At 27.3% G+C, this 23,927-nt stretch overlaps 5 protein-coding genes across 16 annotated transcripts; 3 read left to right on the forward strand and 2 right to left on the reverse strand.

Moving 5' to 3' along the window:
* The first annotated feature begins 684 nt into the window (after nt 1-684).
* Nucleotides 685-3,430, forward strand: LOC124953699 (GTP-binding protein 10 homolog). Of its 4 annotated transcripts, XR_007102306.1 has the most exons (5): nt 685-916; nt 1,001-1,304; nt 1,389-1,607; nt 1,698-2,905; nt 2,984-3,430. XR_007102306.1 is itself a non-coding variant. In XM_047505476.1 (4 exons), the coding sequence occupies exons 2-4, from the start codon at nt 1,127-1,129 to the stop codon at nt 2,303-2,305; spliced, it is 1,005 nt and encodes a 334-aa protein (XP_047361432.1). In that variant the 5' UTR covers nt 685-916; nt 986-1,126; the 3' UTR covers nt 2,306-3,430. The 4 variants fall into 4 exon arrangements, 3 of the variants coding, with proteins under 3 accessions (XP_047361432.1, XP_047361430.1, XP_047361433.1); XM_047505476.1 differs by having other exon boundaries at nt 986-1,304; nt 1,698-3,430; XM_047505474.1 differs by having other exon boundaries at nt 1,698-3,430.
* On the reverse strand, nt 1,832-5,945 carry LOC124953698 (probable tRNA N6-adenosine threonylcarbamoyltransferase, mitochondrial). 7 transcript variants are annotated; one of them, XM_047505471.1, is made up of 7 exons: nt 5,795-5,945; nt 3,775-3,979; nt 3,432-3,690; nt 3,227-3,355; nt 2,781-3,137; nt 2,406-2,716; nt 1,832-2,140 (listed from the first exon to the last, which is right to left on the reverse strand). In XM_047505471.1, exons 2-7 carry the CDS (start codon nt 3,972-3,974, stop codon nt 2,098-2,100), a joined length of 1,299 nt encoding a protein of 432 aa, XP_047361427.1. In that variant the 5' UTR covers nt 3,975-3,979; nt 5,795-5,945; the 3' UTR covers nt 1,832-2,097. The 7 variants fall into 7 exon arrangements, with proteins under 7 accessions (XP_047361427.1, XP_047361425.1, XP_047361426.1 ...); XM_047505469.1 differs by having other exon boundaries at nt 3,775-4,027; nt 5,596-5,852; XM_047505470.1 differs by having other exon boundaries at nt 5,596-5,850.
* A 564-nt stretch (nt 5,946-6,509) lies between these two features.
* On the forward strand, nt 6,510-16,902 carry LOC124953843. 3 transcript variants are annotated; one of them, XM_047505837.1, is made up of 12 exons: nt 6,555-6,609; nt 6,746-6,821; nt 6,900-6,999; nt 9,969-10,534; nt 10,626-11,500; nt 11,594-11,763; nt 11,839-12,018; nt 12,097-12,432; nt 12,658-12,823; nt 13,030-13,163; nt 14,045-14,560; nt 15,312-16,902. In XM_047505837.1, exons 4-12 carry the CDS (start codon nt 10,224-10,226, stop codon nt 15,483-15,485), a joined length of 2,862 nt encoding a protein of 953 aa, XP_047361793.1. In that variant the 5' UTR covers nt 6,555-6,609; nt 6,746-6,821; nt 6,900-6,999; nt 9,969-10,223; the 3' UTR covers nt 15,486-16,902. The 3 variants fall into 3 exon arrangements, with proteins under 3 accessions (XP_047361791.1, XP_047361792.1, XP_047361793.1); XM_047505835.1 differs by lacking the exon at nt 6,746-6,821 and having other exon boundaries at nt 6,510-6,609; XM_047505836.1 differs by lacking the exon at nt 6,746-6,821 and having other exon boundaries at nt 6,510-6,609; nt 9,972-10,534.
* Nucleotides 16,903-16,931: 29 nt separating this feature from the next.
* On the forward strand, nt 16,932-20,461 carry LOC124953846 (DEAD-box helicase Dbp80). Its single transcript, XM_047505839.1, has 8 exons — nt 16,932-17,072; nt 17,312-17,535; nt 17,650-17,742; nt 17,821-18,038; nt 18,156-18,333; nt 18,420-18,657; nt 18,737-18,899; nt 18,979-20,461. Exons 1-8 carry the CDS (start codon nt 17,010-17,012, stop codon nt 19,230-19,232), a joined length of 1,431 nt encoding a protein of 476 aa, XP_047361795.1. The 5' UTR covers nt 16,932-17,009; the 3' UTR covers nt 19,233-20,461.
* On the reverse strand, nt 19,698-23,286 carry LOC124953845 (heat shock protein 60A-like). The gene is made up of 5 exons (XM_047505838.1): nt 23,067-23,286; nt 22,099-22,516; nt 21,423-22,009; nt 21,029-21,332; nt 19,698-20,942 (listed from the first exon to the last, which is right to left on the reverse strand). Exons 2-5 carry the CDS (start codon nt 22,514-22,516, stop codon nt 20,539-20,541), a joined length of 1,713 nt encoding a protein of 570 aa, XP_047361794.1. The 5' UTR covers nt 23,067-23,286; the 3' UTR covers nt 19,698-20,538.
* Between the last annotated feature and the right edge of the window lie 641 nt (nt 23,287-23,927).

The following is a 23,927-nucleotide window of genomic DNA, read 5'->3' on the forward strand; positions in this document are numbered from 1 at the left end:
ATACGACGATAATTCGTTATTACAATCAAACACTTGTTAACGTTCATGTTAGTTACTGTGATTTATATTCTTTAATTATCAACGTAATATTCAATGAAGATTCATTATTACGTCGAAAAAAGTGTTAGAGCTCTTGCTATATTTTTAAATTCGAATTTCTTCGCGCCGTATTGTGATATACTGAAATGGTTGCCAATTTTATTTTTTGTTTTGTTTATATTCAAATATAAATAATGTATTAAATGATGCGATGTTTAAATCATAATAAACTATAAACTAATCATCAAAAATTATTAGATAATTAGTGAGGATAGTTGCGTATAGAAGTTATGTAAGCGTTATGATGATATCATTATTAGATCGTTCTCAGCAACGTAGAGGAACGAGAGAAAATTTACAATATTGAGTTTCTACATGAATCAATTTCCAGAGATGCAGTATTCATAGCTATATGTTTTATCTAAGCTTGTTATTTTGTATAAAACATGTAGTACCTATATGCAATTATAATTATAACATTTATATGCACTTCAAAAATTGAATAACTTTAATATAGTTGTTTATAATTCGTATTTTTTTACATTTTCCTAATATTTTCCTATGAATTTTATTGTTAATAGGTTTACATAAAATTCTTACCAGGAAAATATATTTCTGTTTTTTTTTTTATAAGTATTTAGCTACCTAGTATCTAGTTTGATCTCGTATAATCTCAATTATACTTCAGTGTTTATGTATTTAAATGGTGATTGGTTTCATTGTTTATACAACTGTATGATTGATGTAGTTACAATAAGGAGATAATAAGATTAATATATAATATTGTTTTTATCAAACATCTATAATAAAAAATATAATCTCATAATAATACGAAGAAATGGTATTTCTTACAAATATTTTAGGTTATGTTATAAAAGTATGTATATCATTTATGAACAAGTATTATACTCCAAAGAAAAATTTTGTTTTTAATAAATTAGATAAGATATCTATACTGTAGGTACCTAGAAAACATTTACGCGATGGATTCATAGATTCTTTACGTCTTAATGTAAAAGGAGGTACTGGAGGGTCCGGTCTTCCTCGATATGGTGGAAAAGGTGGCTCAGGTGGTAACGTTTATGTTATGACGAAAAAAGAATTGACGTTAAGAAATGTTAAAAAGAAATGGAAAAAAGTAAATATACATGCTGAAGCAGGTACCAATAGTTCCAGTAAAGGAATTCTAGGAAAATCTGGTAGTGATATAATTATTGAAATTCCGTGTGGTATAACTATCTTTGATGATAATGGTTTAAAGTTAGGTGAGCTTAATTGAAATCTTTAAATAATATTATGTATCATATATAAATACATATTTTTTAAATTATATATTATATTAAATATAGGAGATTTGAATAAAGACGATTTAAAGTTATTAGTGGCAAAGGGTGGTCTTGGTGGTTGTCCAGAAACAGGTTTTTGTGGTCAGAAGGGACAAACCAGAACAATAATACTTGATTTAAAACTGATTGCTGATGTGGGTTTAGTTGGATTTCCCAATGCTGGAAAAAGTACATTTTTACATGCTATGTCTAAAGCACGTCCAAAGATTGCACGTTACCCGTGTAAGTACAATGATAAGTTTGTACAAATAATAAATTTAAAAGGTATAAATATGTTTATTAGATTTTTAAAATTTTTATGTTTTTTTTCAGTTACTACTTTAAAACCGCAATTAGGTACTATGATTTACAATGATCTTAGACAAATAACAGTTGCAGATTTACCAGGTTTGATCGAAGGTGCACATGTTAATATTGGAATGGGACATAAATTTTTAAAGCACATAGAAAGAACAAAGTTACTTTTATTTATCGTAGATATTCAAGGTTTCCAATTGTCCGTACATAGTCTTTATAGAACCTTTTTAGACACAGTTATCTTACTAAACAAAGAAATTGAACTATACAAACCAGATTTATTAAATACACCTTCTATGCTTATAATAAATAAAATGGATACAAATAATGCTGATAAAATTTATGCTGATATAAAAGATAAATTGGAAGATTTACCAAATGTTGCTTCAGAATATCCTGAAGAAATAAGACCTGATCATGTTATAGAATTTGATGATATTGTGACAGCATCATTAGCTCTAAAAAAGAAAAATGAAATAGAAATGATTAAAGAGAAAATACGAAATATACTTGATATTAATCAAGAAAAAGAATTAATATCAAAAAAAGAAATTGTACCTAATTCTGATTTACATGAAAAACTAAAACAGCAAGTAAAGCAAATTGGTCCTACACTTGTATAAATTTGTTTTTAAAATCTTCTAGATTAATAAAAGACAGTTATATATATATAAGTAAAATAATTATTATATATTAAATATACATTCAATACATATAACTTACATAGTTGAATCCATAGCAAGTTTTTTTTCTATCTTTATTCGTTTGCATTTTAATTTTGAAAATCGCACTCTTTCTGTCCAATCTTCCCCTATGGCTGCTTTTGTTTCTACAGTTACATTTTTAATCTCGCTTTCATTTCTGAGTATATCAATACCTGAAATCCATTTTTCTACTCCATTCCAAGCTATCATAACACCATTATCAGTACATAATCTTGGTGGTGTCCTAACAAGCTTATAGTTTAGTTCAGAACATATAATATCCAAAGCTTTTGCTATAAAATTATTACATGCAACACCTCCTGATATTACCTATAATCATATCAGTTATATAATTGAAAAATTACTGAATTGAATCAGATAAATGTTTACCTACCAATGTTCGTTTATCTTCAGGAATTAAATTAATATAATCAAGAAATTCTATTGCTCTTTGAGTTTTATGACAGAGATGTTTTGTAATTGCAAATTGAAGGCTAGCACATAAATTGTAAACATCAGGTATAATCATGTCAGCTATAATATTATGTTTCTTCTCTTCTTCAGTAATGTGCTTTATACATGTTGCTAATATTCCAGAGAAACTAAATCTACAGTCCTGATATGACTTCAGAGAGTCATTAAAAATAAACTGATTTACATTAGATGCCTTGCATGCCGCTGCTTCTACTGCTTCACCTCCACTCATATTATTAAAATCTTTTATATTATTCAATTTAAGTCTACGAGCAGCCTATAAAATACTTCTATATTTTATTTTTGTAATTGCTATATAATATTTATAAAAATTATTTTAAATTTATTAATATTATGATAGTGTACCTTATCTAAGATTTCTCCTGGTGCATTGTTCATCGATGAACCAAGTATAATAAATTTCTGTACATTTTGAACAACTACAAGCATACTATGACCACCTGATATTAAAAGTACAAGATAAGGAAAATCTACCTAGAAGAAAATATTTTATGTTATTCTTAATGTCTAGTTATGTATAAAGAATAAAAATAAATTCTCTATTTTATACCTTCTCTGTTATTCTAACTGTAAGTGCATGAGCTTGCATATGATGTATAGGTATAAATGGTTTATTACCAAGAACCGCTAGATATTTTCCAAACCTTTCACCTATTTGAAGTGATAATGATAGACCTGGCTTTACAGTAGTTGCTATAGCATCTACGTCTCTTAATCTTAAATTTGCTGATCTCAATGCTTTTTCACATACTTCTGTAATATGTTGTCTATGCATATTTTTTGCAATTGTAGGTATTATACCTCCATATCTATAATCATATAATATATTATGTAAGTAAATGCAACTGTTATAAAACTATAAATCATTAAATCTTTTAACATGTTGAAATTACTTCGAATGTAATAAACATTGTGAATTAATTGCTTCACCCAATATATTTCCATTACTATCTACAATACCGCAACCAGTGTCATCGCAACTACTTTCAATTCCTAAGATTACAGCTGGTTTATGACTACTAAATTTTTTGGACTTTTTTAGACTTTTTAATATGCTATATCGAGGATACAGGTGCTTCAATGGAAATAGCATTTTTTCTGAAATAAAAAAAAAATAAAAAATAAATAAAAAGTCATAATGCAAAGCTGAAAATAAATTTTATATTTTTTATGAATTAAAATTATTTTTAACAAAACCTAAATATATACTAATTATTGTAAATAAATAATACTTGGTATTTTTTTTATTTCAATAAAATTAAGATTTTTTTCTTGCGTATGTGTAGATATATATATATATATATGAGAAAGTTTACACTAGAAATATATCGTGCACAACGACAAAGGTTGGCAATGTAACGCAGCTGCTATTGAAATTGCAAGTGCATATCTTTCATTTTCGTTTAAGCTATGATACAGACCGTTACATTATTCTAGAAAGTGGGGTTAGTTTTTTTTTTATTAAAATTAAATTTTGTATATGTTTTACATTAAATGATAATACCGACTGATGTAATTAGAGAAAAAAAATTGTAATTTTTAAAAAATAAAATAAAATTAGAGAACAAAGAAAAACAGTAAGATATACACAACGTATTGTCATTTTTCAAAATGGCTCGACAAAGTGAAATAAACAGAGTCTCTACAAAAATACCACAATTTTGGGTAGAAGAACCATTGGTCTGGTTTACACTAGCAGAAATACAATTTAATTTAGCAAGACAATATAAAGTATGGACACATTTTAAGCAAGCTCGACAATAAGTATATTCATGAGATGCTTGACATCATAATGAATCCACCGGCCACAAAAAGATATGAAAATTTCAAAGAACAGGTAATAAAACGATTCACATCAAATATAAAGCGACTACAATTACTGGAAAAAGAAGAACTTGGTGACCGCACACCCTCTGAGTTTCTAAGACATTTGAGAAATTTGGCCGAATCCAGATTATCCCAAGGCTTGTTGTATACAATTTGGACTAGTAAATTACCTGCACATATACAAACTATTGTAACGACAATGCATGATTCACCATTGAACATTAGAGCTGAAGTAGCAGACAAAATTTGCCGATCTTTCTTTGCCATACAATATGCCAACAAAAGTAGCAGAAATAAAAATAAAATGGATATAAATATTGCTTAACATGTGTGGACAGATTTACACACTGGCCTGAAGTAGTTCCCTTAAGAAACACTTCAATGGAAAATATAGTACAAGCATTTCTGGAAGGATGGATTTCTAGATTTGGAGTACCATTAAGAATTACTACAGACCAGGGCAAACAATTTGAATCTTATTTATTTAAGGCTTTTAGTAAATTTCTTGGAATCACTCATTTATGGACCACGGTCTATCATCCTGAAGCAAACAGTCTAATTAAGCGATTGCTTAAACAACTGAAAACAATCATCAAATATCATGGCAACAAAAACTGGACTAAAGTATTTCCAACTGCCATGTTGACTATTCGGTCAGTGATTAAAGAAGATATCCAAGCAACGACAGCAGAACTGGTATATGGAGAGACAATAAGATTTCCAGAGGAATTATTAATCAAAAGAGCCAAAGATAGTATGCTAGAATTTTTGAAGCAGAACTTAACCACGGCTACTGATACGTTTCTTTATCACAATGCAACGATGAAGCCATTACAGCCATACGATGAAACTAGCAAAGAACTAGTAGAGAGAGAAAAATATTTTACCATTAAGGTAAATGATAAAAGTACCAAAGTAGCAATTGACAAGATCAAACAAGCATTCATTAATGCAGATGTGAACAATACAAATGATATTCTTCACAAACATGAATTCACTTAAAAGAAAAAAATGAGACTTTAAACATAATAGTTCCTAACATTGTAATATTTTCATTGTACAAATTTTATATGCATTTATATTTACTATATTGTTATTGAAAGAAGGGTCATACAGTAATGTTAGAAACATACTGTACACCAAGATTCTTTCCAACACAACACCAACACCATCTGTTAAATATTAATAAGACTAAAAATCTGTATCTTTTTCACTTCCTTTTAGACTACAGCATTCACCGTCCAATGCCATTTCAGAAAAAGTTACCTTAACTTATTTTAATAAAGTTAAGTTTTCTATTACCAGCAGTTGTTGACTTTCCTGATATGTTATGCTTTACAATTTATATCTCTATATAGTAACTTTTTGTTCACGATTAAAATCTTAATTAGTTCAATATTTTTTCTTTGAATTAGGAATTTTGAACAAATTTAATTGATAGTTTCCATAAAAAGAATAAACATACTTTAATTTTTAATTAACGCTCCCATTATAAATGAAAAATATATAAATAACAATAAGAAAAATGATACATTAGCAAACATATTTAAGAGTATTCATTACTGGTGTTATAATTATTTTCACATTGGTTTTATATTATTTATGCCATCAATGAGAATAGGTGTAATTCTTGACTGATTTTGATTAACAAGGCGAAAAAAAAATCGCATTAGAAAATATTATTTTTTCAAAAGTAGTTTACGCTCAAATAAAAAACTATTCACAAAGAATCGAAAGTAAATGAAGCTTTAATTTCATTGGTTGAGAAGATATCGTTATATCGATAATATTTTTCGATATATCGAAGAGACGATATTGATGGCATCGATCGAAGTAAAATAACGAAGCCATCATAGGTTTTCTCTTGACACGAAGAAGATTGGACGTACCATGTCAGAACAGTGAGTTATTTTTCAAATATGAATTTATATTTGATCTTAATACTTTTTCTTTAAACTAAATTTCGTTAATAAAATATATGGTATTGTTTCGAACTCTTGCATATAGTTATTCTTTTATAATTTTATCAATTTTTAGATGTTTTTTTAGCCTAATAAGTGGAGGTTAGGGTTTTCGAATACAAGTGTGACAATGATTCAAATTATTACATCAAGTATAATCATCAATCGACTCTTTAAATATATTTATTTATATTAATTTTTTACGGTTATAAAAGAAATAAACTTTTCAGTGACGATACTTTACTTGATGAAGATCTTGGGGATGAGGAATATGATTTGGGCAATGATGAGGAAGAAGCCCTCCTAGCTGATGACTATGAATTAGAGAGGGTGAGCATAATGTTTACCCATTATATCCTTATTAAATGAAATTGTTATTTAGTTTTTCTCTTCCTCAGCTGATATAGAATAATATAAGATATATTAGTTCTATCAACATTAAAATTAATATAATTAATTTTTTATTGGATAGATATTTTCTTAACTTTACATTGAATGGTAATATTGTCATATCGTATAAAATAATTTCATTTTATTTTATTACTAAATTATTTGAAGATAAAAAAGTTAGATTATCATTTTTATAGATTTATTTTTATATCTTTGATATATATATATATACATATATATATATATATATGTATATATATATATTTATATATATTTTTTTTACACTGTGATTCAAATTTAATATATTCCCAACAAAGCCTTTTTATTATTCTAATTGTATGTTGGAATATTCTCATTTTTATCATTCTAGCTATATGTAATTGTTTTAAAATTGAATGATTTTTAAAAATATTTTACAATATGTAAAATTTGAGGTACAAGATTAACAGATTTAAATATGTTAAAAGAATTTATATTACTAGTCTTTCTGTTGTAAAAATCTGATCTTTTACTTTATAAAGAAATAATATAATTTATATCAACATGATATAATAATAACAATGTGATTTACATAATCTAAATATATTACAAAACTATTTGAATATGTAAAGCATTAACACAAAATTTTCAAAAGGTAGATAAAGATTATATTTAATAATGTAATGTTTCCAATGATCGATGCATTTATATTGTATTAATTGTGAAGATTCTACAATCTTTTACTAATAGTATTTTGCAAAAAAATAAATATGTAATGTAATGTAATATAAGCGATGTTATCATTAAGTAAGAAATGTAAGCTTATTTGGATGAGTTACAAAATTATGAAAAGTAGCCATTATTATTAAGAAAATATAACAATTTTATAACATATAATTAATTTCTTCGTATATATAATGAGATTTTAAATAAAAAAAGTGAGTAAAAATAAATTTGAATGTGAGGTAGAGAATGTATTTGAAATATGTTTTTTACATTTTTGGACAGATACAATACAAATAAAAATACTAAATGATGCTAGCACTATGAGCACAATGTCATTTTTATCATAAATTCTTGTCTCTTTTTTATTATTATAATATAATAATAGCTACTATTAAATCATTGATTGTGTGTATGTGTGTGTGCGTGTGAGTGTGTGCGTGTGCATGCATGTGTGCGTGCGTGTGTGTGTCTATATATATAGCATCTGTAAAGTGAATCATATTATATTTCTTCTTGCCTAATTCACATTCACATACATAAAAACATGTGCACGCATATGTATATGCGTTTATCCTTTTTTGCTTATATTCATCAAACATAAAGAATATATATCCAATTGTTCTCAATTGTCTCCAATATGACATAGAATAACAATTGCTTCTTTTAAAAAAAAAAAATGATATATGGACTATATATTTTTGCTGTTTTAATTTTTCTACATAATTCATAAATCATTATATTTAAATAAATCTTATGAATGAATGAAGAACATAAAAAGTTCTAAATTATATCAGATATTTCAAATTTATTGACAAAAACTAAATAAATAGCCATTACTGTTTTATACGGCTTGCAATTTAAGCATCCTATAATACACTAATGTATAATTATTTTATATAGATTTCGTCTGTTTGATTTATTTATCAAAAACAAAAAAAATTATTTATTATATTGAGAAAAATATTCTGAATGGTTTAATGTAAGAATAAAATTAAAAAGTATAATTGATGTCAAAGTATTATGTAATACTTAATTATTAATTATATTTTATTTTGATTTAGAAGAAATAATTTCATTTAAATATTGAATATAACTTATATTAATAATATATGCTAATCTATACTTCTGATTGGAAAAAAAATTCTTTATATTCATGATAGTATATTTTAATATTGTTAGATATAATCTCTACTGTTCCAAAGAAACTTACATAAAGCTATTCTTGAAAGATTGAATTTTCATCTACGAACTATCAATTACATTACAATCATAGAAAAAATAAAAGTACATTTTGTAAAAATGACATGTATTAAACATCAGCCATTAGCATTAGCATTAGAAGTTAAATTATTTTCAATTGCATAAATGAAAATTATAATTCATGTGCATAAAAAGTAACAGTAAATAATAATTCAGACAAAATTGTAATAATATAATTATAAATTAAAGTCATCTGTACTAAGCATAACTCATATTACTGTATTTAATTATGTTTTAAATATTTGTATTAAACTATATCAACAATCTAAATTTATTATTACTATACAGAAATACTTAAGATAAATTATGACTGTTAAATTCATGTGACAGAAATTAATTTTCATATATAAAGCTCCTTTGACTGAAATATATACTATGCTGTTACACTTTAAGTGCATGTATGATAAATATATTTGTTATATAAATGCAATCTTCAATACACAATCTATTTAAATGCAGTTTATTTACTAGTGCAAACCATAGATAATATTGTGATATAAAATTAATCGAAAAGATATAAAACACACAATTTATAAACACAATTAGTTTCTTTGTCTTATTCACTGCATACAGATTTATTTTTTATGAAGAAGCATGATACATGACGTAATTATCATGTATTTATATTAGGAAAAAATATTCATGTATAAATCATAATACTGAACATGTTTGTACAATAGAAACAGTATTACATATTATTTATTGTTTATAATAATTAAGTTAGAAATGAAAATGAAACTATATTGAACTTTTAAGATTTTGTATGCAAGATCAGATGTAATCAAGGTTTGAGGTTTGCTATTGTAAAAAGGTATAATATTCCAAATATAATTATGTAGTTATAATAATATTATGGTTATAACATTTTAGTATTTATAGAATGTAATTTTTGCGATAGTACATTGTATTTACATTACAAATGTTTGGCAATTTAATTCCTTAAGCAGCACAATAGCTATAAGGGAGAAGAGGAAACAGATGATGTACTGGACTTAGGAGTTGCTCTGGATGACTTAGAAGGAGAAGATGAAAATGTAGAATTTAATAGAACAATAAAGACTGATATTCAAAATAATTTTTATGAAGATGGAGAACAACATGATGATGAAACAGGATTTTATAAGCAAGAAAAAACCACTGAGTATAATACAGATCAAATCAGTCAGTATGAAACAAACTCTGGATGTAGTAGTGCTAATATGTCTACCACTATTGGGAAAGGTGATTTACGAGAGAAGCTACAGAAAAACATGCAGAAAGTCTACGTTGGAAATGGACAGGGACTTGAAGATGATGATTGTGAAGAAGCAAAGGAAAGACGTAATAGATTCCAGAATGAAAGAACTATGATTTCACCAAAAATGAATAATAATATTCCTGATACTTTGGAAAATGTATTGACATCTGAACCATCCAAACCATCATTTAGAGGTAGAGGAAGAGGACGAAGCTCAAGAGGAAATAAAGTAGGAAGATTTATTCCATCGGTTAGTGGTAATTATAGTCCAAGGTATGTTTAAGTTTTTTTTTTATTACAATCTACATCATTCTGTATACCTTTTACTTTTATATCATGTTTGGTATGATTTGTTCTTTTATAGGTTTGGTAATACACGTGGTTTTGATAATCAGCAACCATTGTGTAGACCACCACTGTTGGAAGCTAGACCACCATTTCTTCTTGGTGTACCTAATAATGTACAGAATCAACAGATCATGTATCAACAACCAACTAATTCTCCAGTACAGAATTTCCAACAGTTTTCTTCAAATAATCCACTACAACAAGGACCTACACATTTTATAGATAATAGACCACCATTTAATCCTAATCAGTTTCAAAGTTCTTTGGGTCCACGTACAATTGGTCCAAGATTAGAGTTTGGTCCTAGAGGACCTATTACAACACCATTACAAGCTCCACCTTATAATTGCTCGACTAATCCAACATCTTTTGTGCAACTACCACAAGTTTTTCAAAGCTCAGGAGCAATTTTACAAGATAATCCAAATCGACATTTACCAAATAGCCAAACCTCTTTATTGCATGGAAATTCTGGTGGATCTCTTCTTGGCAATCCAAATCCAATACTATCTGGTAATTCATCACAAATATTACATGGTAATCAATCATTACCACTTCAGGGAAATCAAATATTGCCAATACAAGGATACCCACGTCCACCGGTATCCAATCAGGGACCACCAATACAAAATCCTCCAAGTACACAAATATCTAGTGGTTCTTCTTTTGAGAATAGAGCACCTTTCCAAGAACAACATTTTGAAAATCGATCTTCGTATGATTCAAGACATCCATATCCAGATCAATTACAGAATAATCAATTTAATAGCAACATAATTCCTGCAGTCTCACAACAGTCTAATTCAAATATACCTAATGTGCCCTTAACTCCAGGGCATAAAATATTGATTAATCCACATTTTCGAGGTGCTGTGCAACCTACTAATGATGGTAAGTTTATATTAATAAAATTTTTTAATTTTTAAAATAACATATTTATCTCTATATACACTATTAACATATATTGTTTTATAATATAAACAGCAAGACTTGCATGGGATTCACAACATTCAACGCCACTTCAGGGCCAAGGTACTGGTGTCCAATTTAATCAGCCCACTATGCCATATTCAAATCAAAATCCGTATAATCAGTCTCAATCTCAGCCAAATCAATTACAATATCAACAGAATTATCAACAGAATAAGAGTGATGTAAGTACTTTTTTCTTCTAATGATTAAAATAATTAGAAGATAGAGTAGTAATTCATATAATATTTTATTTATAGGATCCTTATGCATACTTTTCTGACGTGTGGCAAGAGAATAAGCCACAAAAAACATTAAATGTTAGTCCGAATAAACAACAGTATCCGTTAGAAAGTAATTATACGCGAGAAAGCAATTACAATGACAACAGTAAATATAAATCAGATGATCAATGGGAACAAAGAGATAGTTATCAAGAAGTAAGAGAAATATATATGCTTGTATCTGAATAAGAATAATTTCTAAGTATATTTTAAAATGATTATTTTTCATTTCAGTCGGAATACAGAGGATCTCACCCAAATTATCGAGAACGAGATTTATCATCTCGAACGAGAAGTGATCATACTCACAAGCCTCCACGGCCACTTTCTTCATCTGCATATCGTAGTGAAACTTATGAACAACAGAATCATATGCAAAAATCTACTAGTAATAGTAGATCTATAAATACTACACGAACAGTTAATAAACTACAACAAAAAAGAACATGTGAAATTCCCGATAGAGGAAATCCAGGAGATACGAGCCAAAAAAAAATAAAATCTAATAATAGAAATTTGCAAGAAGTACGAACTATAGATGCATTAGGCAATCAAGCTGAAGGAAAAAAGGTAATATTATTATATAACGTAGAGTTATTTTGCTATAATAATATTATAGTAAAAGTTAAGATAATGTGTATTACTATTATGATATTAATCTGTCTATAAGTTATAATATAAAACATATGTATAATATTATTATTATTATTATTATTATTATTATTATTATTATTATTATTGTTATTGTTATTATTATTGTTATTGTTATTATTATTGTTATTGTTATCTTTTAAGGAAGAGGATAAGGAGGAAGATCCAGAAATGCAAGAATATAGAAAAAAGATGGAAGAACAAAAACGCTTAAGAGAAAAAATATTAAGAGAAAAAGAAAATAGAAGAAAAATGGCCGCTATGGAGAAACAGAATGAACAAATTAATAAAATGGAGACAAATGTCACAGGTAAATATCATTTCTTTTTTATCTCTCTTTCTCCCTCTCTCTCTCTCTCTCTCTTTCTCTCTCTCTCTCTCTCTCCCTCTCCTCTCTCTCTCTCTCTCTCTCTCTCTCTCTCTCTCTCTCTTTTTCTCCCCATCCCCCTCATTTTCTTTATATAACAAAAGTAAACATTTATAAAAAGAAATTTATCATTGTTTCATATTTAATAGGTACGGAATGTACGCAACAGGAAACAAAACCAGTATCGGTTCTGTTAGGTGTTGTGAAAGATGTTGCACCAAACAAAGGTCGACCTGGTGTAGGTAGGGGACGTGGACGTGTTATCAATACACAAGTTACAGAGGTACAGCACTAATATATCATTATATTTTATACAAATTTTCAATATAAAAAAAATATATATATATATAAAAGCTAAAAACTAAAAAAAATTGAATATTATTAATTATATATACTTTGCATCTCTAAAAGAAATATAAACAAAATATATTCCATATACAATGTCTAAAAAGGATTAATGTTTTACATGAAATTCTTTTGTTGTCAATTATACATATATAACTTGCTATTTGCTACAGATATATTAAAATATTAAAAAAGAAAAAATGGATTGAACCGTAACTTCATTATCAATCATTTTATTCACTTCTTATAAATAAATATATACATATACGTATGCTCGTGTACGCATTATATCTGCATATTTATATAAATAATATATATGAATATGCGTGTATCACGCGAATGCGTGTGATTTATATACACAGTCTGTGATAGATGTGTATGCATGTACAAAATACAACATGTACATACATATACAAAATTTTATATTGTTATATTTAAAATTATATATATGAATTTATATATAATATTTATATATAAATTATATATAAACTTTTTATATATATATACACACACACATACAGATTTTAACTTTTATTGTATTTTTTGCTTTTGCATTTCAATAAATATATTTTAGAGTATATTTTGTTTTCTTTCTTTTCCTCCAAATATTCACATACTTTGTTACATTATTTTACAAGTTGTGTTAACGTTAACAGATCGTTTTCCTTCATATTATACAACAAATGTCATTCAATGTTTTAATGAGTATTAAATAATAGGAGTATAAAATATATTTTATTATTACATGATTATACACACACTTTACGTTTTAATTCATAATTATTTCCAATATCACAATTGTGCATATTTCTGTTGTAGGGAATTGAAAGGGCATCCGCCACACGAATTGTTAGAACTATTCAAACTATACAACCAAACGATTCAGCAGACGGACTTACAAGTAATCAAAGCGGTGATAAAGTTTCAACGATGAGACAAATAAATCCACAATGTGGCACCAGAAGGGTTGTGATACAAAAGTCTATCCAACCATCTAACTCACAAAAAATTGCGACGACCATACAAAAAACCGTTTCAAATTTACAAAAGGGACAAGTTTCTGGACCGAATATACTTCAGAAACTTGTACAAACACAGTCTGGTATTTCAAGAAAATCACCAATTGGACAGAAGATGGGCAATATCGAAAGAAGCATTACTCCAAAAGTTGTTGTAAATGCTCAAAATAATCAAAGAATTGTACTTCAAAAAGTTACGGTATCGCCAAAAAAGTTACCAGAAATGAAAACGAATACTGTTAAATTGGAAAATTTAGCAGCCAGTACCTCTGAGGCACAAATTAGACGTATGTGTCAAGGAATTGGAACTATAGAGGTGACTATTTTTGCATGATAGTTTTATGATAAATCTATCATCCCACCCCTTGCAAAATACTCCAAATTACAACTACTTTTCGTATGACTTTTTATTTAAAAGACAATATTCAGATTTTTTTTTATTAATGAGATTAATTTCTATTAATCACTTTAATAAATTTTAATAATTAATATATTTTTAGTTTATCTCATAAATTCGTTTACAATTATTAATTTCTGTTTAATGATTCATTTGAAATACCATACAGAGAGACCTTGTGCTGAAGTATATGTTTAATATTGTTTATAAAATGTAATATAATGATCAAAAATATAAAACTATCTTATTTGTTATTTTGATTTAATTTTTTTATTATAATTATAAAAAGTCCATATATTTTATGTTTAAATACAAGATAATAAAAGATATAAAATATAATGATGTTCACACTATATCATATATAATTAAATATATATTAATTTATATACTGCGATAATATATTGAAAAAAAAAAGAATGTATTAACATTTATAAGATTATAAGATAATTTTTTTTCTATTTCTTTTTAATTATTAAACAACAAATATTTTAATTCTGCTTACAATCAAAATGTAAAGAAGATCGATAATTTTATGACTTAATTTGGAAATTTTGTGATCTCATAATTTTCGTTTATTATAAATTTTTTTTTTTTTTTTTTTTTTTTTTTTTTTAATAAATAATTACGCAAATATCATATAATAACTATCTTTTTATTGTTCGTGTTATAGAGTATACACATGGGCGAGGGTAATGCAACCGTTGTATTTAAAACACAATCTGCTGCCATGGTGTTTCACAAAAAATATCAGCGTAAAATGCTTGACCTTTCGCTGATAACAGTTCGTCTTATACCACAAACGAGTATAAACAAAACAACGGCTACAATCGTAAAAAAGTCTTAAATAAGATAATATGATCTTCTTAGCAGAGTACACTTTTTAGCTTATTCTAGTGTAATAATAATATAGTACATTTATATTAATAATATAATTATACCTTCGTAAATCTATTGTCAATATTTACTACTTTCATTGCCATTTTAAGGCAAAAATATGTATAAACATTTGATATATATTCAAATGTGTGTGTATGGAAAAAAGTCAAAGAATATTTGCAGTACATAAAAAAAAGAACATTATATATCAAGTACAAGAAATTTATAGAGAAGACTAGAAAAATGAGATCATTATGGATTATTTGAAACAAAGAACTGTAACATAATTATGTATCATATTGTATAATCACTTATATGCCACATAGTTCAGCGTGATTAATGAATTTGTATATATCATATAACAAAGAGAGAAAGAAAGAGAGAGAGAGAGAAAGAGAAGGAGAGCGATAGAAAGAGAGAGAGAGAGAGAGAGATGTATATTTCACATATAATATATAAAATTAGATTAACTTATATTTTGTATCTTTATATATTAATTTATCATTTAAGTTTTTTTTTGTTACTACTATATTATTGATTGATCTGATTAATTTAGATAGATCAAGTCAGATCAATCTAATTTGATCTATGAAATAATTCTTTAATCGATAAATTTACAAGAACAATTAGTTGATGTCACCTTTAGAATTCCAAAGATCAGACAAATTAGATCACATTAGATAAAATTGTAACTATTATCTACAACTATAATATTCAGAGTTTATATATTGAATAGATCTTAAATGGCTCCTCTTTAAACTTGTAATAATAATGAATATAATTCTTATTGCAAAATGAAAGTATCGAGAGATACATTTTGTTTAAGAACATTTCTTTTTCTTTGTTCTTTACTTTCATTTTCTTGCGAAAGTAATATATGATAAAATGATCTTTTCTTTTTTATTCATCTCTATTATTATATGTATACCATCACTATTAATGGTAATATTAAACATTTATACGCAAAAATACAAATAATTATATATATATATATATATTTTTTTTTGTCCTATTAATCATGTTTCCAATCTATAAATGCTTAAGATATAAACTATGGGACATGAATGGAAGAGTTGTATGAAAAAAGAAAATGGCGGAAATCTTCGTAGTCGTTGATTCATAACATTATAAAGCAAATAAAAAATGTGTCTGCTGCGTTATTTATCGATTTGTTGCGGTAAATGTAAAGTAATCTTTTGTGTAACTGCATAAAAAAAAAATCCTAACAAGAAATTGATCTATTTATATATTTTTCTATATTCAATACGACCTGTGAGAAGTACAGTTGGTAGTAGTAGTTGGTAATAGTAGACAAATCGTATGTACGGACATACATATGTATCGACTGAAATATTCGTTGGACGATTTAATCAAACTCGATTTTTGGTAGCTTATGCCGTTTATAACGTTAGTGCACGATAGTAATCATCTTGCTATTTATTTTTATAAAATTTAATTTGTCTTTCAATATCAACAAAGTGTCGATGTAAAAATGGCTTCTGCCAAAGTGGATTGGGGGAAATTTGCCGAAGAACAAGATAAGTTGGCTTCTAAGGTAATGTCATCCTCGTGTATTCAAATACCGGTATAACCATGCTCTTTTTGTTTATTTGATTTAAAAATTGTTCAAGTATAATCAATTTGAGGAAAGCAATAGCGAATGTAAAAATTTTGAAATTCTTTTACATATATATATATATATATATATATATATATATATATATATTTATAACAATATATCTATAAAATACATTTATCTGCATATTTAATTTCTTTTTCTACTTCTTTACATAGGTAACAAATTTAAATCTAGAAAAGTCAAAAGAAACACCAGGAAATGCAAGTGAGGATACAAAGAGTGATGATGGTACAGAGGAACAGATTTCACCGGCAGAGAAATCTTTATTGCAAAAAATTATAAGGAAAGGATTGGTTGAAACAACAAAAGACATAGAAGTACAAAGAAAGGATCCATCATCTCCATTATATAGCGTTAAATCTTTCGAAGCACTTCATCTGTAAGTTTTCTGATAATATATCTTATATGTACATGTAAAATCCTAATCGTAACTCAATGTAAAATATTTATAAAGTATTATTATTTATATAACAATTTATGTATTATGTATTAGCAAACCTGCATTATTAAAAGGAGTTTATGCAATGGGTTTTAATGCACCATCAAAAATTCAAGAAACAGCACTACCAACTTTGCTTGCCGATCCGTAAGTAAAATATGATAAACTAACTAACATTAAATATATAATATATTAATTATTATAAGAAATAATAAAAATTTTTAGGCCTCATAATATGATAGCACAATCACAATCTGGAACTGGCAAAACTGCAGCATTTGTATTAGCCATGTTAAGTAGAGTAGATACAACTAAGGATTATCCGCAAGTGCTTTGTTTATCACCTACATATGAATTAGCAATACAAACTGGAGAAGTTGCTGCTAAAATGTCACGTTTCTGTCCTGAAATTAAATTGAAGTATGCTGTTAGAGGAGAAGAAAGTAATATCTTTAATTTAAACCAGTATATATATATACATATAATAACTTATAATCAATATATGTTATAATTTTATATATATTATGAACTTTTTACTCATTAGAATTTTTTAATTTCAGTTCTTCGTGGCACAAAAATCACGGATCATATCATTATAGGAACACCAGGAAAAGTTTTAGATTGGGCAGTCAAATTTAAGTTTTTTAATTTAAACAAAATTTCAGTTTTTGTTCTTGACGAAGCCGATGTAATGATAGCAACACAAGGCCATCAAGACCAATGTATTCGCATTCACAAGTAACATATTTGATATATTATACATCAGCACATTTCTAAAACAAAAAATGATATATTTAATTTACATATTATATATTTATTTGTAGATTACTTCCACGCACATGTCAAATGATGTTTTTCTCAGCAACATATGAGAGTGCAGTGATGGCATTTGCGGAAATTATAGTTAGCAATCCTCTCATAATACGATTGATGAAAGAAGAAGAAAGTTTAGATAACATTAAACAATATTATGTCAAATGCAAAGACATAGATGAAAAATATGCAGCTATTACCAATATTTATGGTGTAATAACAATTGGTCAAGCCATTATTTTCTGCCATGTATGATACCGTTTTTTGTATTGTTATTAACAGAACTATAATAATTCGTTTGTATATTAAATTATGGTTTTTGTTTTAGACCAAGAAAACGGCTAGTTGGTTAGCAGAAAAAATGACAAAAGATGGTCATGCAGTAGCTGTTTTAACTGGTGAATTAACAGTAGAACAAAGAATCTCTGTATTGGATAGATTTAGAGCTGGTCTGGAAAAAGTTCTCATTACAACGAACGTATTAGCAAGAGGTATGTAATCATAATTTTCTCTAATACGAAGGTACTGTTAAAAGATAAGAGAAAAAAGTTTATATTTATAAATTTGTAGGTATCGACGTGGAGCAAGTAACTATAGTAGTGAATTTTGATCTACCAATGGATCAAAATCGTCAAGCTGATTGTGAAACATATTTACATAGAATCGGTAGGACAGGACGTTTCGGCAAGTCTGGAATTGCTATTAATTTAATAGATTCGTCACATGCAATGCAGTTATGTAAGAACATAGAAAAACATTTTGGAAAGAAGATACAATATCTCGATGCAGAGGATGCTGATGAAATTGAAAAAATCGGTGCTTAAATCATTTTACACATGGAGTGCCTAGAACGATTCTGTATCAGATATTTCTAGATCACTATAAAGTATTCTAAAAATGAACTCATATTTGAACCATCTGCAATGCCATATATTTCTTTTCCAATAGCACATATTTCTACTAGACAAGTCTTATACGTATTTGTCATTATGTATATTTATTGGCTTATATCAGTTAATGATATGGCAATTGGATAAGAAATATAAATAAATTAAATTCAAGAATATAATCACGACGATGTACTCTCTATAGAAAGGAAAAAAATATTTTTATATGTTGTATGAAATGTTCTTATCCATAATAGGTTAATATGATTTTAATTGTTATTTTCCTGATTTTGTATATAAGACAACAAATATTTACTTTCCCATACTCATGTAAAAACAAAGCTTATCTAAGGAAAAAAAAATACAAGATAATAAATATGTCATTAAATAATGAAAACCACATAAGAGAACGTATTCATAAGTTTCTTCATGCTTATATAACGGCATTACAGATCATGGCATATACAATTAATAAAATAAACTTACTCCCTAAATATTACATGTACGGAAATTTTTTATTGTGTATAAACAGGATTTATTGAAGAAAAATATGTAAAATAATTTTCCATTTATTGAAATTAAAAAAATGAAAATAAACTATGCTATTGATAAAAGTAAAAAATGAAAACCAAAAAACAGAGATTACTACTATTTGAAGATGTAAATGATTACATAAATTTACATTCTTATTTATGAAAATACAGATTTTATGCACAAAATGATGATTAAAATTTCGAATTATTCATGTGCCTATTTAATGTTATTCGTTATATATATACTGAAATTCTGTACAATTTTTATTTTAAGTGGATCTTAAAGATTTATGCTTTTCACTTGGATTATATAACCAAAATAGCTAAATAGAATATAAAAGTAATATAGACACATAAAATATTTCAAATATTTTTTTACTCAAATCGTTTGAGCATTAACACTGGATACATATAATGTAATATATTTTTGTACATAAATTATATTATCTGCAATAGTACATGCTATTTGCATTATATTTAAAACATCTGATAAAAAGAGAACTTTGGTAATTTTTCAGAAATATGTGTATGTATTTGACGTAACGTTTACAAATGCGTAAAAAAACAATGGAACGTACTGTTATGACTCTTCGGCCATATAGTGATCGATCTTTATCTCTTCCTTATTTTAACTGTTCAAACAATAACTTGATATTTGAACTGATTCTACAGATTTCAATTGTAATTGTGTAGGATATTCAGTCTTTTTATTACATGCCCATTCCACCCATACCACCCATTCCACCCATACCACCCATACCACCCATTGGCGTCTGTGGTTCTTCTTTAGGCAATTCAGTTACAACTGCCTCTGCAGTTGTAAGCAATGATGCAACTCCTGCTGCATCTGTAAGTGCTGTGCGTACTACTTTCGTAGGATCAATAATACCTTTTTCTATCATATCAACATATTCGTCATTTAATGCGTCATAACCAAGTTTTCCTTCACTGACTTTTGCAACGACAAGACTTGCATCAACACCTGCATTTAGAGCAATTTGCAAGCATGGCATTCTCAAAGCATTTGCTACAATCTTGATACCTACAGCTTGATCAGGATTGGATGCTTTTAATTTTTGTAATGATGGAGCACATCTTAACAAAGCAGTTCCACCTAAATGTGAATAAAATATATATTAGAAAATAATATTTCCAATCATAAAAATTTACTTATATACTTAAATAATAAGATGAACTTACCTCCAGGAACAATACCTTCCTCAACAGCAGCTCTAGTAGCATTCAACGCATCAGTAACGCGGTCCTTTTTTTCGTTAACTTCTACTTCACTGCTTCCACCAACTCTTAAAACTGCTACACCTGATGATATTTTTGCAAGTCGTTCTTGCAATTTTTCTTTCTCATAGTCAGATGTGGTATCACTAATTTGATCTCTAATTTGTTCTGCTCTTCTCTCAATATCACTCTTCTTTCCTTTACCATTTAAGAAGAGTGTATCATCCTTCGTAATAACAACTTCTCCAACTTGCCCTAAGTCACTTAACTGGAAGAATAAAAAATTTTTTATTTATTAATAAAAAATAATCAAAGTATATTATTATGGATTACAAGTAAATCTTATAATCATATTTACCTGTACATCTTCTAGTTTAACAAGATTTGCATCATCTCCAAAAACTATACCACCTGTAGAAATAGCCATATCTTGCAGAGTTGCTTTTCTGTTTTCGCCAAAACCAGGTGCTTTGACTGCAGCTACTTGTAATCCAATTTTTAATCTGTTAACAACTAAAGTTGACAATGCTTCCCCATCAATATCTTCTGCGATTATAACGAGTGGCTTGCGCTGTGTATTTGCTAACTCCAAAGCAGGTATAATACTTTGTACAGATGATATTTTTTTTTCACTAAAGAGTAATAATGCATCTTGAAATTCTACTTTGGCACCTTTACTAGAATTTATGAAGTATGGGGAAATATATCCTCTATCAAATTTCATTCCTTCTATTACTTCAAGTTCATCATGAAGGGTTTTCCCATCTTTGACTGTAATAACACCTTCATTTCCAACTTTTCTCATAGCATCAGAAATTAAATTTCCAATAGTCTTATCTCCATTCGCAGATATAGTGGCTACTTGAGCAATTTCTTCAGATGTTGTTACAGGTTTACTTAAAAGCTTTAATTCGTCTTTAATTTTGTCTACAGCTAACATTACTCCTAAAATGATGAATAGATTATTTTTAGAATATAAAATGTCTAGTTATATAACAGTACGATTAATATCAAGATTACAATAATTATTATACCTCTTCTGATTTCAACAGGATTAGCACCTTTACTAATCTTTTCAAAACCTTCTTTAGCTATGGCTCTAGCTAATACAGTAGCCGTTGTAGTTCCATCTCCAGCTTCTTCATTGGTGTTATTGGCCACATCTTGTACTAATTTTGCTCCAATATTCTGAAACTTGTCTTTTAATTCAACTCCTTTGGCTACCGTCACACCATCTTTTGTAATTTTAGGGCTACCCCAACTTTGTTCCAGAATAACATTACGTCCTTTAGGGCCCATCGTTACAGCTACTGCATCTGCTAAAATATCTACACCTTGTAACATCAATGCTCGTACTTCTGCTCCAAATCTAACATCCTTAGCATAAGTTCGTGTCTGCAGCTGCATTTGGCGCAGAGCTACGGAGCGCATCATGCTTGGTAATCTATACATCTAGAAACAAAAAATAAAATAAAATAAAATAAAAAATATATAAAAAATATATCAAAAGATGTAAACCGTAAAAATATTTAAGTGTAAAAGTACAAAAGGGCTCGAAAGACAACGTTATCATTTAAAAGTGAAATTGAATAGCAAGATAATAATATTTTTCTTAACAAAGATGAATACCACGATCCCTAATAAATTACAAATTCATTCAAATATAAATCTCCATGAACTATTTGATCGTTAAATTCGTTCGTATTCAACCACGATTGCGGTTATGTAAATACCGCGTGTGCTGATCTTTTCTTTAAAGAAATATAAAAAAAAATAATATCGGAGTAATGAATTTATCTACATATGCAAGAAAAAATAAAAATTATTAAAACTAAAAGAAATTGTTTTGTTGCATTCTAATAAAATTCTTATTTGCAGACGAAAGATAGATACGTTCAATACGAGCTGGACGATTCCGGCCGGCTTAAATAAATTTATTAGATTTTTCAACGTTGTCGATCAAAATACGAAAGATTAAATCAATTTAAATTATCTTCTTTACCTTTTATTTCGCAACGAAGGACACTTTTAAGTAGAAATGACGATGAAGCTTTATAAGAAGTAGTTGAAAATCGACACGGCGTGACCGCACGTTGTCTTGAGAATGGAATGAGAAGATATGAGCTTGGCGCTATCACATGGGCATCTCTCGTACTTTCCTTTTCTATTCGTAACCTAACCTTTTCTACACGATTAAAAAATTAAGAAAGTTTTTATCCTTTTTTACAAAATAATGCTATAAATAAACGAATAAATCGACCGATCTTTTATCTAAATATTATTTCTAACAAAATTATTTCAAATTTCATTGAAATTCAGCATTAATTTATCGATCGATGTTGAAATTCATGTTTCTAGAATGTACGTAGGTTTCGATGACGCAACATGTCTATCTTAACCAATCATCTTTTCCAGCATATATTAGAAATAAATTTGGAAATATATAATTATATATAATAATATATTATAATTATATTACGTATTTTAAAATTATAATTTTAATAATTTATTTTACAACAAAATCTATATATATGTACGACAATTTGATTATAAGAACAAAATGGACGCCATAAACATGTTATATATTGATATAGAATTACTTTCTATTCAAATTCAAGTTTTTTCATTCTAATACAAAATTAATCTATAAATAACAAAATGTATAGTTTTGTTAACAAAACTATTAATCAAGAATCTTATTTATTTATAGATAGATCCGGAAATTTGACGAAAAAATTTACATTAAAATGTGTAAAAAAAAAAACAGAATAAACATTATGCCTTAATCTTATGTTTACATGCTCTAAAAAAAAACTATTGACGATGATAATAACTGTTATTAAAGAAATATTATCTAGATTTA

Source organism: Vespa velutina, chromosome 13 (assembly GCF_912470025.1).
Source record: "Vespa velutina chromosome 13, iVesVel2.1, whole genome shotgun sequence".
NCBI lineage: Eukaryota > Metazoa > Arthropoda > Insecta > Hymenoptera > Vespidae > Vespa > Vespa velutina.

What these genes read in the sequence shown, in the direction of transcription:
- LOC124953699 (XM_047505474.1), top strand. Translation starts at nt 878, where the DNA reads ATGGTATTTCTTACAAATATTTTAGGTTATGTTATAAAA. An exon ending in TGATAATGGTTTAAAGTTAG is followed by an intron (nt 1,305 to 1,388) that starts GTGAGCTTAATT and finishes TATTAAATATAG; the next exon opens with GAGATTTGAATAAAGACGAT. An exon ending in AAAGATTGCACGTTACCCGT is followed by an intron (nt 1,608 to 1,697) that starts GTAAGTACAATG and finishes GTTTTTTTTCAG; the next exon opens with TTACTACTTTAAAACCGCAA.
- LOC124953843 (XM_047505835.1), top strand. An exon ending in TCAATACACAAGTTACAGAG is followed by an intron (nt 13,164 to 14,044) that starts GTACAGCACTAA and finishes TTTCTGTTGTAG; the next exon opens with GGAATTGAAAGGGCATCCGC. An exon ending in AAGGAATTGGAACTATAGAG is followed by an intron (nt 14,561 to 15,311) that starts GTGACTATTTTT and finishes TTCGTGTTATAG; the next exon opens with AGTATACACATGGGCGAGGG.
- LOC124953845 (XM_047505838.1), bottom strand. Translation starts at nt 22,516, where the DNA reads ATGTATAGATTACCAAGCATGATGCGCTCCGTAGCTCTGCGCCAAATG. An exon ending in TTAAACTAGAAGATGTACAG is followed by an intron (nt 21,333 to 21,422) that starts GTAAATATGATT and finishes TTATTCTTCCAG; the next exon opens with TTAAGTGACTTAGGGCAAGT. An exon ending in GGAAGGTATTGTTCCTGGAG is followed by an intron (nt 20,943 to 21,028) that starts GTAAGTTCATCT and finishes ATTCACATTTAG; the next exon opens with GTGGAACTGCTTTGTTAAGA.
- LOC124953846 (XM_047505839.1), top strand. Translation starts at nt 17,010, where the DNA reads ATGGCTTCTGCCAAAGTGGATTGGGGGAAATTTGCCGAAGAACAAGAT. An exon ending in CCAACTTTGCTTGCCGATCC is followed by an intron (nt 17,743 to 17,820) that starts GTAAGTAAAATA and finishes AAAAATTTTTAG; the next exon opens with GCCTCATAATATGATAGCAC. An exon ending in TGCTGTTAGAGGAGAAGAAA is followed by an intron (nt 18,039 to 18,155) that starts GTAATATCTTTA and finishes TTTTAATTTCAG; the next exon opens with TTCTTCGTGGCACAAAAATC.
- LOC124953698 (XM_047505467.1), bottom strand. Translation starts at nt 4,975, where the DNA reads ATGGCAAAGAAAGATCGGCAAATTTTGTCTGCTACTTCAGCTCTAATG. An exon ending in CAGTTAGAATAACAGAGAAG is followed by an intron (nt 3,356 to 3,431) that starts GTATAAAATAGA and finishes ATTTTCTTCTAG; the next exon opens with GTAGATTTTCCTTATCTTGT. An exon ending in CTTGCTATGGATTCAACTAT is followed by an intron (nt 2,141 to 2,405) that starts GTAAGTTATATG and finishes TTTCTTTTTTAG; the next exon opens with AGCTAATGATGCTGTCACAA.